The sequence below is a fragment of the Leopardus geoffroyi genome, chromosome E1, assembly GCF_018350155.1.
Source record: "Leopardus geoffroyi isolate Oge1 chromosome E1, O.geoffroyi_Oge1_pat1.0, whole genome shotgun sequence".
Taxonomy (NCBI): domain Eukaryota; kingdom Metazoa; phylum Chordata; class Mammalia; order Carnivora; family Felidae; genus Leopardus; species Leopardus geoffroyi.
The window spans coordinates 42,695,942-42,712,385 of NC_059330.1; the positions used below are offsets into that span (position 1 = coordinate 42,695,942).

At 40.2% G+C, this 16,444-nt stretch overlaps 1 protein-coding gene across 4 annotated transcripts in view; it reads right to left on the reverse strand.

Moving 5' to 3' along the window:
- Nucleotides 1–13,494, reverse strand: part of GPATCH8 (G-patch domain containing 8) — a 101,835-nt gene extending 88,341 nt beyond the window's left edge. For 2 of the 4 annotated variants that reach the window (XM_045489174.1, XM_045489173.1), the window contains exon 1: nt 13,398–13,494. In XM_045489174.1, coding sequence (XP_045345130.1) covers nt 13,398–13,442 — 45 coding nt within the window. In that variant the 5' untranslated portion in view covers nt 13,443–13,494. The remainder of the gene's footprint in view (nt 1–13,397) is intronic. The other 2 variants (XM_045489175.1, XM_045489176.1) reach the window with 1 other exon arrangement.
- Nucleotides 13,495–16,444: the final 2,950 nt, after the last annotated feature.

Consider the following 16,444-nt stretch of genomic DNA (forward strand, 5'->3'; position numbering starts at 1 on the left):
TTATACAATCCCATAGGGAAAATTAAAACTAGAGAAGAGGAAATTATCAGGACAATTCTTTAAAAATCACAACAAACAGGGGCACCTGGGTGGCTCAGTTGGTTAAGTATCCAACTTCGGCTCAGGTCATGATCCCATGGTTCTATGGGTTCGAGCTCCACATCAGGCTCTCTGCTGTCAGCATGGAGTCCGCTTTGGACCCTCTCTCTCCCTCTCTCTCTGCCCTCCCCCCACTCATGCGTGCTCACTCTTGCCGTCTCTCTCAAAAAATAAACATTAAAAAAATTGTTTACATCACAATAAACATCACAATCTCAAATAACAAAACACAATATTTCAGACATAAAGAGGTGATATTCTCTTCCATCTGACAATGACTATTAAAATTTAACACAATTTCCCCCAAAAAACTAATGAAAAAATATTACTCATAGTCAAAGTCACTGGATCCAAGATCTCTGATGAATCAATTATTTAACACAAGGATTATGCAAACTAAAGTTTTAAATCCTGTCTGACTTTTCCCATGTAAACTAGGTATGAGCCAAGTTTAAAGTAGTTTTATCTTTGGCAGTATATTCTACCACTCAATGCTAGCCCTATCTTTTAGCACCTGGCTCTGGTTATTAGGCTGCATATTATAGACATTCCTGTCTCTCTCTGCTTCAAATGTCCCCAAGCAAAACTTATCCGTTGTACTGTACTTATTATTCTCTTAGAGATAATCTAATGTCACTAAGAGGAAATATTAATCATAGCCCGACCTTACAACTCAAGCAACATACTTGTTCATAATTTGGACCTTCTAATTTCAAAACACATAATGATGCTGATTTCACCTACCATGGACAAAAAATGGTATGTTTAGCAGACAGAGCCATACAGGATAGCTTCATATTCCATCTATGAACACAACCAGTCCTCCTCTGTCACCAAATAAATAAGAGACATCATCCCCGTCCCCCTCTCTATTCATTCCAAAAAAACTAATTCTAATATTATCCTAAACAATTCAGAATAAAAATGTCTTAGGAGGAAAAACCCTATCCAAAAGGAAATGAACATTCTAGGGAATTACTGTATCATTTTATTAGTATACTTAAAGTCTATTTCCACTTAGTCGACAGAAACATCATTGTGGTCAACTCCTCAAAACCCCCAATTCTTTAGTATTGTTTTCATAATCATACAGTCTAATGTACAGTGGCTTCCAGTATGCAATTATAAAACCAAAGATCTCTGTCTGATATCAGAGACACCAGAAATCAAATCACAACCATCTGCTAGCTGTATCACCTTGGACATATTACTAAACCTCTGTCCAGGCCTAGGCTGGTTTCCTCAGCTGTAAAATCCAGCATTACTACATAGATTGTGAGGTTTAAAGAGGAAAAAAATTATAATTATTTTAAAGCACTGTTGAGACCAGTCAATACCCAGAGAAAAATTCATTTATTAAACTTAATTCTACATAAATTGGTAGGAAAGCTACTTGGCTAGCAATCTCAGCAAACAACTAAGAACTTGAAAACATATTACACTGGGTTAAGGGTATGAGCATATCACATACTAGTCTAAAAATACATGCACACCTGTTTGACATATCAAATTTTCTGGATAATTCAACTAGAACAAGAAAGAAATGGTTTCCAAAAAAAAAAAAAAAAAAAAAGCACAACACAGAAAAATTACCAACTTAAAAAAAAAACAAAAAACCCATAGGGGTTTTTCAGAAATGCATGAAAATACAACAAACAATTCTTGAGGCATTCAAAAAGATAGGGAGATAATAAACAATTCATCTGGGACCCACAGTAACATATATTATTTCTTTTACCATTGGCTGGTATGATAGATCTCTTTTCAGAAGTTTGAAAGAATTTCTGCCCTAGTCCACAGAAAAACAAGTATACGTACAATGTGTCACAGAAAAGGAAACTAAACTCACAATTAAAAGATGATTGGTGTGGTTATATACAATATGTAATAAAGTGAAACTATAAATGACCATAATACAGCCTCCATACCTGAAATATCTCTCAACTGGCTCTATAAGATACCACAGAAAATAACAGTTCAACCTAGATAATCCACAGCACAGCAGGAAGCTAAGTCCCCAAGTCTACATTCTTCTCAGACTAAGCCTCTCCTTAACATACCTGACTTTACTTAACCATTAATTCAAATATCTGAGCAACTTTTAGGTGCCATACCCTGGCTCAATGCTAGAAAAATGAATAAAACAAAGACTTTGCATTCAAGAAATTCTTTTTTCACGTTTATTTTTGAGAGACAGAGAGAGATAGAGCATGAGCGGGGGAGGGGCCGAGAGAGAGGGAGAGACACAGAATCTGAAGCAGGCTCCAGGCTCTGAGCTGTCAGCACAGAACCTGGCATGGGGCTCGAACTCACGGACCACGAGATCATGACCTGAGCCCAAGTCCGATGCCCAACCGACTGAGCCACCCAGGCGCCCCAAGGAATTCTAAGTCCAGTGTGATAAGATAAATTATAAGAAGTATACAGCAGGAGAGATAAAAGCACAGTGATTAAAGGCTGCGACTGGTTCAAAAACTACCTGAAAGCTACCTCTTCAACTTGCCAGCCATGAGATCTGGCTAAGTTTTTCATTATAAAATGGGGGTAATAGGACCTGCATTAGTGGGAGATTACATGAGATAATGGTGCACACAACAGAGGAAGCACTGTATACTGTTAGCTGCTACTATTACAAGTAAATGTAATACTGAAATATTACGAAAGTGTTGTGGGAGCACAGAAAATGGAGTAACTAACTCTGCCTAAGGAATATGTCAGAGGTGACACCAAAATTGAGTACAAAATTGAGTACAGCAGTAGGAATTCCAGGCAGGTTAGAGTATATGCAAAAACAAGAATAATAAAAGAGCCTAGCATGTCCAGATAACAACAGAAACTGTAGGATGGCAGGACAAAGAAGGGAAAAGAAGATATACACCTGGGGCACCTGGGTGGCTCCAGGCTCTGTACTGTCAGCACAGAGCCCGACATGGGGCTAAATCCTCAGTACCGTGAGATCATGACCTGAACTGATATCAAGAGTCGGACACTTAACCAACCTTGTCACCCAGATGCCCCAAGTGTCCAACTCTTGATTTTGGCTCAGGTCATAATCTCAAGGTTTCTAAATTCAAGCCCCACATCTGGCTCTACACTGTTTGGGATTCTCTCTCTCCCTCTCTCTCTCTCAAAATAAACAAAAACTTTTTTTAAGTGTTAAAATTAAAAAAAAAAAAAGTCTTAAAACATAAGTTAGTGAATTTGAATCAGATACTTGAGAAATCAGAAACAAGAGAAAAAAACTATCTTAGGAGCATTCAAGGTTCAAATTTGAGTTTTCTAACTATATGGTCTCGATTTCTCTGATCCTCAGTTCTCTCACCTGTAAAAAAGATAGAGATACCACCACCTGGTTTAAAAGGTTACTTAAGATTACATAAATATCTCTAAAATGCCTTGGCCCAGGGCCTGGAATGTAATAAGTACCCAACAAATAGCAGCTGATAGTACCATCACTAGATATCACAGCAGTCAACTTTTGATGGTGTAGTGGTCAAGGATAAGTTTATAGTACCCTAATTTGACAGTATCCAGTAAAAGTACCATTCTCTTTCCCCATCTATTCTTCTTATCTCGTTTCTTATTCTTTATGATGCTAACACATGGTCACTCAATAAATGTTTGGGAAATGGAATTGTCTGGTAGACCTATATACACAGTGAATAGGCCAGCAAGAAGTCATAAATAACCAAATTAAGTTTATAACACCAAGATGTTTCCAGAAAAAAAATATAATATTTAATGATAAACATACCAACTATTTCCTACCAGTTAACTGGTAGAAAATGCGACCTTGTATTAAAAGGAAACAATGCTGGGGCGCCTGGGTGGCGCAGTCTTGGTTAAGCGTCCGACTTCAGCCAGGTCAAGATCTCGCGGTCCGTGAGTTCGAGCCCCGCGTCGGGCTCTGGGCTGATGGCTCGGAGCCTGCAGCCTGTTTCCGATTCTGTGTCTCCCTCTCTCTCTGCCCCTCCCCCGTTCATGCTCTGTCTCTCTCTGTCCCAAAAATAAATAAACGTTGAAAAAAAAAAAAATTAAAAAAAAAAAAAAAGAAACAAGGCTGGTGCACCTGGGTGGCTCTGTCAGTTGAACATCCAACTTTGGCTCAGGTCATGATCTCACACCTCGTGAGTTTGAGCCCCATGTCGGGCTCTGTGCCGACAGCTAGGAGCCTGGAGCCTGCTTCTGATTCTGTATCTCCCTTTCTCTCTGCCCCTAACCCACTCGCATTCTGTCTCTGTCTCTCTCAAAAATAAACATTAAAAAGATATTTAAAAACAAAACAAAACAATGCTTTGTGTACTGTAGACAATACCAACACTCGTCTCAAAAAGTGGCCAATCTATATAACACAGCAGAAAGAATACTACCAAAAGAATCAGAAGATTAAAGTTCAAAATCCAGCTCTGTATTAGGCAAAATACTTAAAATATCTGGACCTCTGTTTCATCATCTCCAAAACAGAATTTCTACCTCATCTACCTGAGTTGCCAAAAGAATTACATAAGAGTGTGTATGAGGGCACTTATTAAACCATGCAGTATATAACTACACAATATTACCATTCTAACATCCAAGTTAGATGATTTTACAAAACTCTGGTGTCTTACTTCCCTAACTTCGTTTCCTATGATCTTGTCCTCCAAACTACTTTAGCCATTTCATTCTCATGGTCATTACCAATAATCTCAACCCTTCCATAATCTCTATTTCAAACACTGTGCTCTCCCAACCACAACGTTCTGTCTTTCCCACTCATTCACTCCAGTACCTCTACTCCAAAAATTCTTTTTTGTTTTGTTAAAGTGTAATTAACATATGTTATATTTGTTTCAGGTGTACAAGGATTCAACAAGTCTATACACTACTCAGTGCTCATCAGGGTAAGTATATTCTTAATGCTTTTTATATTTTCCCCACCCTCCACCCACCTCCCATCTCTCCAACAATTTTTAAATCCCATCAGTTTATAATCCATTGATCCAACTTTTCCCTCCACCCCAAAAGTCCTTACTTATCCCCCTACTAAGCTTAAAATCAGTCATTATAACCCCTCTCTTGCCCCCCCCCCACATTAACTCTGGTTAATGGAGACTGGTTATCACAGCTTTAACTGTATGTATAGCACATCTAACACCATTGTAACTGAATTAATCTTCAAATAAGAAAAACTGTTTTGATGTCTATCCCCCATTTAAACATCTTAAATAGGTAGAATATTCCAGCATAGAACATTAAAATAAAACTTGCTGTTGTAGCCTTAGCTTTTACTTTTTTCCCTATGCTCAATAGTTTAATCATTGTGAAAACAAAAAAACAAAAAACCACACACACACACACACACACACACACACACACACACACCCCAACAATTCTGCTTATTCCACTTCCAAACTTTTGCCCTGGCTGTTTTCTCCAACTGAATCCCTCCCATTCTTTTCGTTGCAAAGATGCAATCCCATCTTTCAAGATATAGCTTAAATGCTAATTTCTTCATAAAGGCATGCCCAACTATCCCACTTTAAGGGTTCTGTCATTTACTTTGAGTTTTGTATTTATTTAGTATACTATTCATCTGATAATCATGCTGGTCTTATGAGTAATAAATATTATTTTCTTTATTATCTCTCAATCTGGAACAAAAGTTCCTTGAAAACCACCACTTATTAACAAAGCTTCTTCCACAAATATACACATACTCTTTAGCACAGCCACTATTCAAATATTATTTTATTAACAACCTTCTTAAAAATAAGTATATACTAGAAAATATTCTGAAGGTAAACATACCCCTCGGTATCTCTTGTGTAGATGATATCCTAAAGTAGTTATTAAACCAATTAAATTTTCAACCACTCTTGCTCCTTTTAAGATATCTCATAATTTTACTTCTAGGTTTACTCATAACAAGGGAAATTACTGACACTACAGCATATAATCCACAAGCATCAGCTTTAAATTTTTTTAATGTTTATTTTTGAGAGAGAGAGGGAGACACAGAATCCGAAGCAGGCTCCAGGCTCTGAGCTGTCAGCACAGAGACTGATATGGGGCTCGAACCCACGAACCGTGAGATCATGACCTGAACCGAAGTCAGTCACTTAACCGACTGAGCCATCCAGTTGCCCCCGTAAGCATCAACTTTAGCTTCTTGCATAGTCCAGATCTAAAACATCAAATTAATTTCTTGATTTTTGATCAGTACTACCTACAAAATGGGTGAAAAAGTAAGCCTCTCCTCCCTAATCAACACTGGAAAAAGGTTACCCAAAACAAAACACAGGAGTACTGATTTCTCCAATGATCGTTATTTAAAATAGCAGTCACAAGGGGCGCCTGGGTGGCTCAGTCAGTTAAGCGTCAAGACTCTTGACTGGCTCAAGTCATAATCTCACAGTTCATGAGTTCAAGCCCCGCATGAGGCTCTGTGGTGACTGCTTGGGGTTCTTCTTCTCCCCCTCTTCCTGCCTCTCCCCGGATCAAGCTCTTGTGCTCTCTCAAAATACATAACTAAAATAATTTTTTTAATAAAAAAAATAAATAAAATACATGCTATAACCTATGTACAATGCCAAAGCAACTTTAGCTGCTTTTCCTTCCATAAATTCCTATATTAAGTATAAGATACCAAATGCATTTGTTAAATCCCAAAGAAATCATTTAGTATAAGCATGACAATACGATACGTTCTTTCAGCTGGATATATTTAAACTTTTGCATTGACTAATACAATGCATTAAGCACATTCGGTTAGACTTCTACAGTTAAACAGACAATTCACTTTTTATAACTGGAAAATCATTACAACATCTTCTGGTATTTGCTGCAATATCAAATCAATGACTTCTTTCAGTATTTGTGGTGCTCATTTGTAATTCCTCTGGTAATTAAACATGAGTCAGCTTTTGCTTAATGCTAAATGGCAATGCTAATATGAAAAAGAGATATAATGCCAGACACACAAGCAAAAGTACCAAGCAGTTTTCAGGGAAGGAATTTTAATAGAATTCAAGAACAGGATGTTAACCTCAAGTTGGAACCCATTTTCACTAATAAAATATTAGAAATTTATCAAGTCATAAGAAAAAAGATGAAATCTCTACATGGGTTTCAAATACATAATTCAAGATCTCATGAACTTCTATTCCTTTTCTTTTTTTAACCAGACTCCACGCTCAACGTGGGGCTTGAAGTCACCACTGAGATCAAGAGTTGCACGCTTCACCAAATGAGTCAGCCAGGTGCCCCAGAAAATGGAAATCTTGCCAAGAAAACACTGTCCTTTTTTTCATTTTATCATGTACCCAAACAGATGGAAAGGACATGGAAATGTGTCTCAGCTACAAAGCAGCAGAATCAGGATAATTAATGATATAGATCTTTAAAAATTTTTAAGTCACAGTTTTTAGTTCTGGTTATGTAATTTATAGTATTTTTTTAAGTTTATTTATTTTGGGAGAGAGTGAGCATGCACACACGAGCAGAGAGAGAGGAGCAGAGAGAGAAGAGAGCAGAGGAGCAGAGAGAGAATTCCAAACAGGCTCTGCACCGTCAGTGGGCTAGAACCTAGGAACCTTGAGATCATGACCTGAGCTGAAATCAAGAGTCAGATGCTTAACTGACTGAGCCACCAAGCACCCTGGTTATATAATTTATCATAAAGACTTGATAAAACATGATAAAAGAATCCCTCTGTAGTACGCTAATGAGAACTGTGTGATACGTATAGGATAAAAGAACACAACACACCTGTTTTTCTATGTTCATGGTACTAGAACAGCACTGTAAATCATCAGCCTGATACTATATTCCTCTAGATCTGTTTCTTCTTCGTCTCCCATGCCTACTTTTAAAACAAATAAGCATACCATCACACAAAACCCTGTGATCACAATTCTTGTCAAACCCATTCTCCCTTCAATGAAACTCATAAATGTCTTTCTCTGTGATTTTTTTTTCCTTAAAATATCCCTTTTCAAATACCTTTTATCTTGAATATATACCCTGTATCCTTCAAATCACCACCAGAGAGCTTTCCCTTAAGCTGACCTGACATGGTAATTCTTGATCCCCTGAGAATATACTAACCAATAATTTTGCATTTGCTAATAACCATGCCAATTTATCATCAGTATTTTGAAACTGGTACTGCCTTGGTTCCAATCCTTTCCACCTATCACATAATATGTTGAGAAAAGGAACAGTAATAATTTTGCATAAGTTGCAGTATCCCAAGCAAAGCAGACATTCATTCTCATAGCTAGTGGCATCTCTTCCAGATGATGGGAGACCTAGAAAACAGAGATTAGAACACTTGCCCATGTCTCTGCCATATCTGCATTAGAATGCAAACTTTTTTACAAGACACCACCACAGAAAATATACTTACATGCTTCTGTGCCCTAAGTACTTTAAAACTTTAACCTCCTCACTTAATGGTCAACTTCAGAATTAAGTGAAGGCCACATCCTGGTATCATGTGAAACACCTAGAAGAATCCTACCAACATGCTACATAAAAGTAATACATGATTTATTGCTATTTACCACTATGATTACTTACATAGATTATAGAAAATCCTTGGGTAATTTTATTTCTATTATGAACTTTAAGATACTTCTCTCATTCTTTTATTACTCAACTATCTATTATCATAGCTCCTTTTCACTAGAAACCTAATACAGAGGGACACCTGGGTGGCGCAGTCGGTTAAGTGTCCAACTTCGGCTCAGGTCATGATCTCGCAGTTTGTGAGTTCGAGCCCCGTGTCGGGCTCTGTGCTGACAGCTCAGAGCCTGGAGCCTGCTTCAGATTCTTTCTGTCTGTCTGTCTGTCTCTCTCTCTCTCTCTCTTTCTGCCCCTCCCTTGCTCACGCTCTGTCTCTGTCTCTCAATAATAAACATTAAATGAATTTTTTTGAAAAAGAAATCTAATGCAGAATATATTTAGAACAAAAAGTAACGAGAGGCTACTTTAAATCACCAGTCCTCTGCAAGAACACAAACTAAAGAACGTATTTCCTCATAGCATTCAGCAGTGTCACCATTAATAGCTGCACAACCACTAAATGTTGAGCAGATCTTATGGTTGCACATCACTGTACAAACAAAACTTTCTTTAGAGAACCTGTAATCCAAAGTACTGAATACATCTATATCTTAAATTATACTATATATTTTCCATTAGTTTGTGTTAACATTTCAAACTGTGAACAAATATGCCTTAACCTGGTAAGTGTAGGCAGAAGTCATGTCTCATTCAGAAATTGAGGTCAGATTCTTAAAGCTGTAGTCAAAACTTAACATTAAAAAAAATAAATACATCAGCCTAAATCACAAAGATTTCCAAAGATTAAAAAATATCACTTAAAAAGACTACACAAAAGAATGCCTAAACTAAGTTAATATATCCTCTATGAGAGTATAACTCATCACTGTCAGAAGTCTCCTTAGAAGTCCTTGAGAGACCAAGAAACAGATCTGGACAAAAGAGAACACAGTAAAAAGTACTTGTGTAATCTCTCTAAAAGCTCACTTACTCTTTGTGACCTAGAAGTTTATCCTCCATATTTGATGACTCAATTACAGATACAGAAAATATGTAATTACCAGTAGACACAATGATTATGAGCACAGGTTCAAGAGTCTAAGAGCCAGTGTGAATCTAGGCTCTGCCATTTATCCACTGTATGTGGTTGGCCAGCTATTTAATTCTCTGTGCCTTGGGGCGCCTGGGTGGCGCAGTCGGTTAAGCGTCCGACTTCAGCCAGGTCACGATCTCGCGGTCCGTGAGTTTGAGCCCCGCGTCGGGCTCTGGGCTGACAGCTCAGAGCCTGGAGCCTGTTTCCGATTCTGTGTCTCCCTCTCTCTCTGCCCCTCCCCCGTTCATGCTCTGTCTCTCTCTGTCCCAAAAATAAATAAACGTTGAAAAAAAAAAAAAAATTTCTCTGTGCCTTAACTGCTTCATTTGAAAATGGGCATTAATAGTACCTACCTCATAGGGTTATTGTGAAGATTATTAGCTAATAATACACATAAAGCCTGTAGAGTAATACCTGTTTATTATTAAAATGAAGTTATCGAGGGGCACCTGGGTGGCTCAGTCAGTTAAGCACCAGACTCTGGATTTTAGCTCAGGTCATGATCTCACAGTTCGTGGGTTCAAGCCTCCCCCTGCCCCCATCAGCGTAGAGCCTGCCTGGGATTCTCTCTCTCCCTCTCTCTCTGCCCCTCACCTGCTTACTCGTGCACACTCTCTCTGACTCTCTCAAAATAAATAAGCTTTTAAAAAACAAAAATAAATAAAATGAACTTACTGAAAATGTTTAAATGTCCCTGATAATGATTACCCCTTCTAGTCATAAGTGCTCCAGGTGGCATACCACAGTTAATTAAGCTCCTCACCGTATTACACAAAACACCTTTAAACTTCAGGTGTTTACAAATAAGTGAACCCACTTCTGACTCAATACTAAGTTCAAGATACCACAAACTCTTCAAAATTTGCACTTGATGATAAATTGGCAAAGAGTGTAATTTTATACTTCTAAATTATCTTGCCAAATTAAAGGCAAAGAAAATGATACTCATCTAGAACTTACCAGAGAAGACAGCACAGAAAATTTTCTCTTGCTGTAAGAAGATCTGTTTAAAGCAACAGGATCTATGCACTTTGTTTGGAAACCTACTTGGGATTTGTTTTCAACTGTATTCAATGCCTTCACCTCATTTATCACTTAAAACCTTAAAAGGAGGCCACATTTAATTTTGAATAACCCAACCCTGAAATTTGTTTCAGATATACTATATTCAGAAGCATGCTATTACACTTCCTCTCAGTAACTTTAATTGAAAGACCATATTAATGAAAATCAATTTTTATTTTTCCTTTTACCATAATATCCAGAAAATTACTACTTTAAGTATTTTTATTATGTATTTTTTTCTATTTTAGAGAAAGAAGAGAGCAGCAAAGGGGCGCAGAGGGAGAGAAAGAATCTTAAGCAGACTCCACGCTCAGCATGGAGCCTGACGCTGGGCTTGAACCCATTACTTTGGGACCATGACCCGAGTAGAAATCAGCAGTCAGACACAACAGACTGAGCCACCCAGGCGCCCCATTTAAATATTTTTAAATGGGGCGCCTGGGTGGCACAGTCGGTTAAGCGTCCGACTTCAGCCAGGTCACGATCTCGCGGTCCGTTAGTTCGAGCACCGCATCAGGCTCTGGGCTGATGGCTCAGAGCCTGGAGCCTGTTTCCGATTCTGTGTCTCCCTCTCTCTCTGCCCCTCCCCCGTTCATGCTCTGTCTCTCTCTGTCCCAAAAATAAATAAACGTTGAAAAAAAAAAATTAAATATTTTTAAATGGATGCTTTTTAGAAATGTAGTACAATAATTTACAGAAGTTGTAACATCTTATAATTGTCTAAAAGGTTTTCATTCCCAACACCCTATTTTACCCTTAATATTAGGACATCTGAATTTTTAAAAACCAACATTTTCCTGGCTGACCCAATACTGCAGGAGTTGGTTATTCCAACATACAAGCAGGAAACAAACTTCAAATAAACGTACTCTCCTCAAAGGACTAGCAACCAGGTTTTACATAAACCCAACCAAAGCCTAAGAGAAAGAACTCTTACTTGAAAGGTAGAGGCTTTCTCATTTTTTTCAAGTGACAGCACTTATAATCTGCTATCCAGTTTTCAAATTCTTCTTTCAGGGCTCTGCAAATGCTCTTTGTTTAAGCCTGCTGAACTTCTGGGGTTGACAGCCATTTTCCCTCAAAACTTAATTGTCCACATTATCTATTTTCAATTTTATTAGGTCACCTTGAAATTCTCTCCTCTGAAAAAGCACTTGAGGATTTTAGTTTAACGACATGTCTCTTTAAAAATTACCAATAAAGCCCACGCATCTTTCAGCCTACACGCGTTTTATAGTTCTCACTAAAAAACAATCTTTCTCAGGAAGCAAATGGTTATACAGGAACTGCTTCAACTTCCCAGGCCCTGCATTATATTCTTAAACACCTTGAGATCCAGTTCTGTGCTGCAGCTACACAGCAGGCGCATGATTACAAGGCTTTTTAACAGCCCCCAGATCCCTTACTGCTGCAAAACTTCTCACAAGCGTTCTATGCACTACACTGTTAACAGTGTTGGTTTAACTGCTTTACCTGTTTATTAACCAACCCAATCATTTCGGGGAATTCAAACCCTTCAAATCGCCTTCTGAAACATGTCTAGAGTCTCCCATGTTGATATTCAGAGAAAGATCTGCAGCGGGATAAAAACTTGAGTTCTGATGTTCATCCCCTGACCCAAATTGCTGTTGCCAGGATATGCGGTAGTAATGCAGTGGTTTCTCTGAGACTCCAAGGATGTACTTTACCCTAGAAATAGGCAATCTCTAGTAAATCCCTTTTAGTGGCCGAGATTTCTGCGGTAATAATGCTCAACTGGAAGGTATTTTAAACACCCGAAAGACGAGTTCTTCTAATTTGGCCTTTATTTTTTGCTCAATAATGCCTGCTATCACGAGGACATTTTTCCTTACAACACTTGCAACTAAAGAAAGAAAAAGCTTGCGGCGCTAGTTATCAAACGCTTAGGAAGTCCATGATCATTACGCTTCTTAAAAATCTTTCGAGGTAGGTGGGGGCCAACCTTACGTCGACCACAGTCCTACAACTTACGGTTTGCCAAGCAAAACTAACGGCCTAATAACAACAACAACAACAACAACGTTCACGCCCGGAGAAATCTCAATGTTGGACCAACCAAGAAGGCGTCTGGTAACTAAAGCACCCTTTCCATGGGAAGAAATGAAAAGACAATGAAAGGGATTCACCCTAGTGAGGATGGACGAAGGACGACCCCAAGAAGAGCCGAGCGAGCAAAACCCAGGGGTTCGGAAGCGGTAGTCTCAGCAACACCCGCCCGAAGCCCTCCCAACCCACCCCTCTTTTCCCCCGGGGAGCCCGCCCGTCGCCTCCGCAGCCGGGCGGACCCGAGGGGAGCACAGACCCCAGTGTGCGGTCGGGCTTCCGAAACCCGCCCAAGCAGGCCGAAGCCGCAAACCCGCGGCCTAAGTTTAACAGGTAAGAGAATAAGAAGTGAGAGCAGACACGGCCTCGCCTCAAGCTGGGAGGCCCCCTGAAGAATTGGGAGGCGGGAGCAGAGCGAGCCGGTTCGTAATCCGGAGCGGAGCCTGAAGGAAAAGAGCTGGGAGCGGGGGGTGAGGAGGTCCCGGCTCGGCCAGCGCCTTCCCGGATGCTCGGCGACGCCCGTGTTTACCTGAAAGTCTCGGTCCTCGTTGAAGCGGGAGAAGCGATCCGCCATTTTGCCGCCTTCGCTCCTCTCAGGACGAAGCTCTCGGGTTCGCTCCTTCCCTCCCGCGACACCCGCCCCCTCGCTCGCCTCCCCAGTTCCCCGCCTCCTCCCACGCCCACCCGGCGCGCGCAGGCAGGGAGGGAGGAAACGAGAAGTCGCGTCCAGAAGGGAGCCCCTCCAGCGCAGGCGCCTTTCGGCCCTGGAGGCGGAACCTTCCCTTAAGTCCCCTCCACTCTCGCGGCCCAGAGCGACCCCGGCGGCCGCGCGTGCGCGTTCGCGCCCGAGAGCAGCAAGCGCTTCCGGAGAGAAAGGTCACGGGGGCACAATGCGCTTGGGTCCGGATGTTTTCCACCTGCTCGCTTCTACGAGTGAGATATATTTTCTTACCCTCTTTCCATGTGTGTGTAGAAGCTCATCCTCAGCTTTATTCACTGAATAGCAACGTAATATCGTGGTTGAAAGCGCAGATCTGGAACCAGACTAGCTCCTTTCAAATCCTGGTTTGCTCTGAGGATTAAGCGGCTAACGAGACAGGAATGAGACCTTCTCTCATAGGACTTAAGTTCCAGTGGAGAAAATCAGATAAATAGTAAAATATTTACATAATTTTAAAAATTAACGAGTGCTACAAAAAATAAAACAAGGTACAGTGCATTTCAGAGACCTCGAAAATGACCTTTGACCTTTAGGAACAGCAAGGCGCCCGCAGGCTTGGAGCAAAGGGAAGGGAAAGTTAGACCTAAAGGCCCCTTAACTGTTAAGAGTTGACTTGTTTTTCTTAATGTTTATTTATTTATAATGAGAGAACAAGAGAAAGAAAGTGCAGGCTAGCAGGGGAGGGGCAGAGAGAGAACCCCAAGCAGGCTCTGTGCGGTTATCTTGGAGCCGGATTTGAGGCTCGATCCCATGAACTGTGAGATCATGACACTGTGAGATCATGACCTGAGCTGAAACCAAGAGTTGGATGCTCAACCAAGTGAGCCGCCCAGGTGCCCCAAGAGTTGGCATTTTTAAGAGATTAAATATTTTTTAAGGAGACCAAAGTTGATCAAAATCAACTAAAGCTCTCTGGGTTTCAGTTTCCTTTTTATAAAATAAGGAAATTAAATTTGGTAATCTCTACTGCCCATGACCGGCAATGACTTCGTGTGGGTTATGAATCAGGTTTTTCCATCCTATGGCTTTCCTGAGGACCCCACCCAGCCTCCAGCTCCCTTAGCCAAAATACACAAAATGTAGGAGAGACATGAAAACTTCCCTGCTTTTGAAAAGAGTAGTTGACAGAAATCATAAAATGGAAAATAGCCCTTCCCAACCCTGAGAGAGTCAAGTGGAATATAAGTTTTTGGAAGAAGGATGTGTATCTTCCATTCCTTTGTTACCCTGTGCCTCACCCAACCCCAGTCCAAGCAAATTACAATTTTAAGCTGTGAAAAGAACTCTCTATCTAAGGAGAGGCAGAACACAGAATGTAAATATTGTAGAGAGACTAGAGAGTTAAAATGTTGCAGGTTGAATCAGATACACCCCTTCTCTCTCTCCCAATCCCACTAAAATGACAATAAGAGGATGAGAAGGGCAGTAAACTCACATAGACAAGGAGGCCTGAAGAAGGAACAACAGCAAGCAAGAGATGTAAACAACAGTTTGGAAGCTGGAGGGGTTCCTGGCAGGCTCAGTATGTAGAGTATGCAACTCTTGATCACGGGGTTGTAAGTTTGAGCCCCCATTGAGTGTAGAGGTTACTTAAAAATAAAATCTTTTAAAAAAGAAAAGATTAAAAAAAAAAAAAAGTAAAGAAAAGATTTTGGAAGCCGGAAAGCATAGCTAAATGGAAATAGCTTTAGTAGAATAGAAGAAACAAATTTAAATGGAAATGGCTTTAGTAGAATAGAAGAAACAAATTACTGGAGTGGAGAAGCCAAGGAAACTAGTTGACTAATGCTAAGGTGTACCAGAAAGGTTCAGGAATTGGAATCACCAGGTACCAAGATGAGAGAGTTGAAAACAGGACTGGTTACAAGGCAGTTTAAGAAATGGACTCTATAAATTCCTTTGTCCTCCGGAAAGACTGAACAAAGAGACTTTAACATATCTGGCACAGATAAGGAAAGAAGTACCATGCCGAAAGTGAGAAGAGTTGGTAGAAGCTAACATTGTGGTCAGACTTGGTGGAAAAAAATGGGAGTAGGGGTGAGGTCTCCCCAACATATAAAGGTCATGTTCCAGCCCAGATATCCTGCAGAGAAGTCCATCATTCCAGAAGCCCCATCCACACAGAGCTTCCACTTAGCTCTTATGTATGAATGGATAGCCAAAGATAACCAGACATTGAAGGGAACCTGTAAGACAGAGACACCCCCACCCCAAAGCAAAACAAAAAACAGGAAGGGGAATTCAGAGGGACCAGAGATAATGGAAATAATAAAAGAAACCATCAAAAGAATGGCAATCAATAGCCACAGAAATGTAATATTACCTCAGGAAATAAGGGACCACGTCAGGAAGCATCAGATGCCAAAAAGAGAAAAAAAGAATATTCAGAGATTAAGAAATAACTTTTGAAAGTTAAAATGTTTTAAGCAGAAATGAAAGATTCAATAGAAGAGTTAGGAAATAATTGCAGAAATCTCCCAGAAAACAATAAAAAGACACCCTGGTCCAAGCCATCTTTACTTTCTCCCTCATCATTGCAATAGCAACTAAGTGTCTGCCTCCACCCTGACCCCCTACCGTCTTCCAAGGAGCATGGTGATAAGGTTACGAGGTCAATTGGAGCACATTAGTCCTCTGCTGAAACCATTCAGTGGCCTTCCCTGTCATTCACCACTATCACCTCACCTCTCAGACCTCATTCCTTTCTGCCCCTCCTCTCTGGGCACACTGGCTTCTTGGCTATACCTTGATCCTCCAGACCTGTTCCTGCCTCAGTCTGCCCTACTTAGGGGCTAATGTATATGTTGTTCCTTTTGCCTCATTCCTCCCAAGATAACTTATCCATGTGGTTTGTC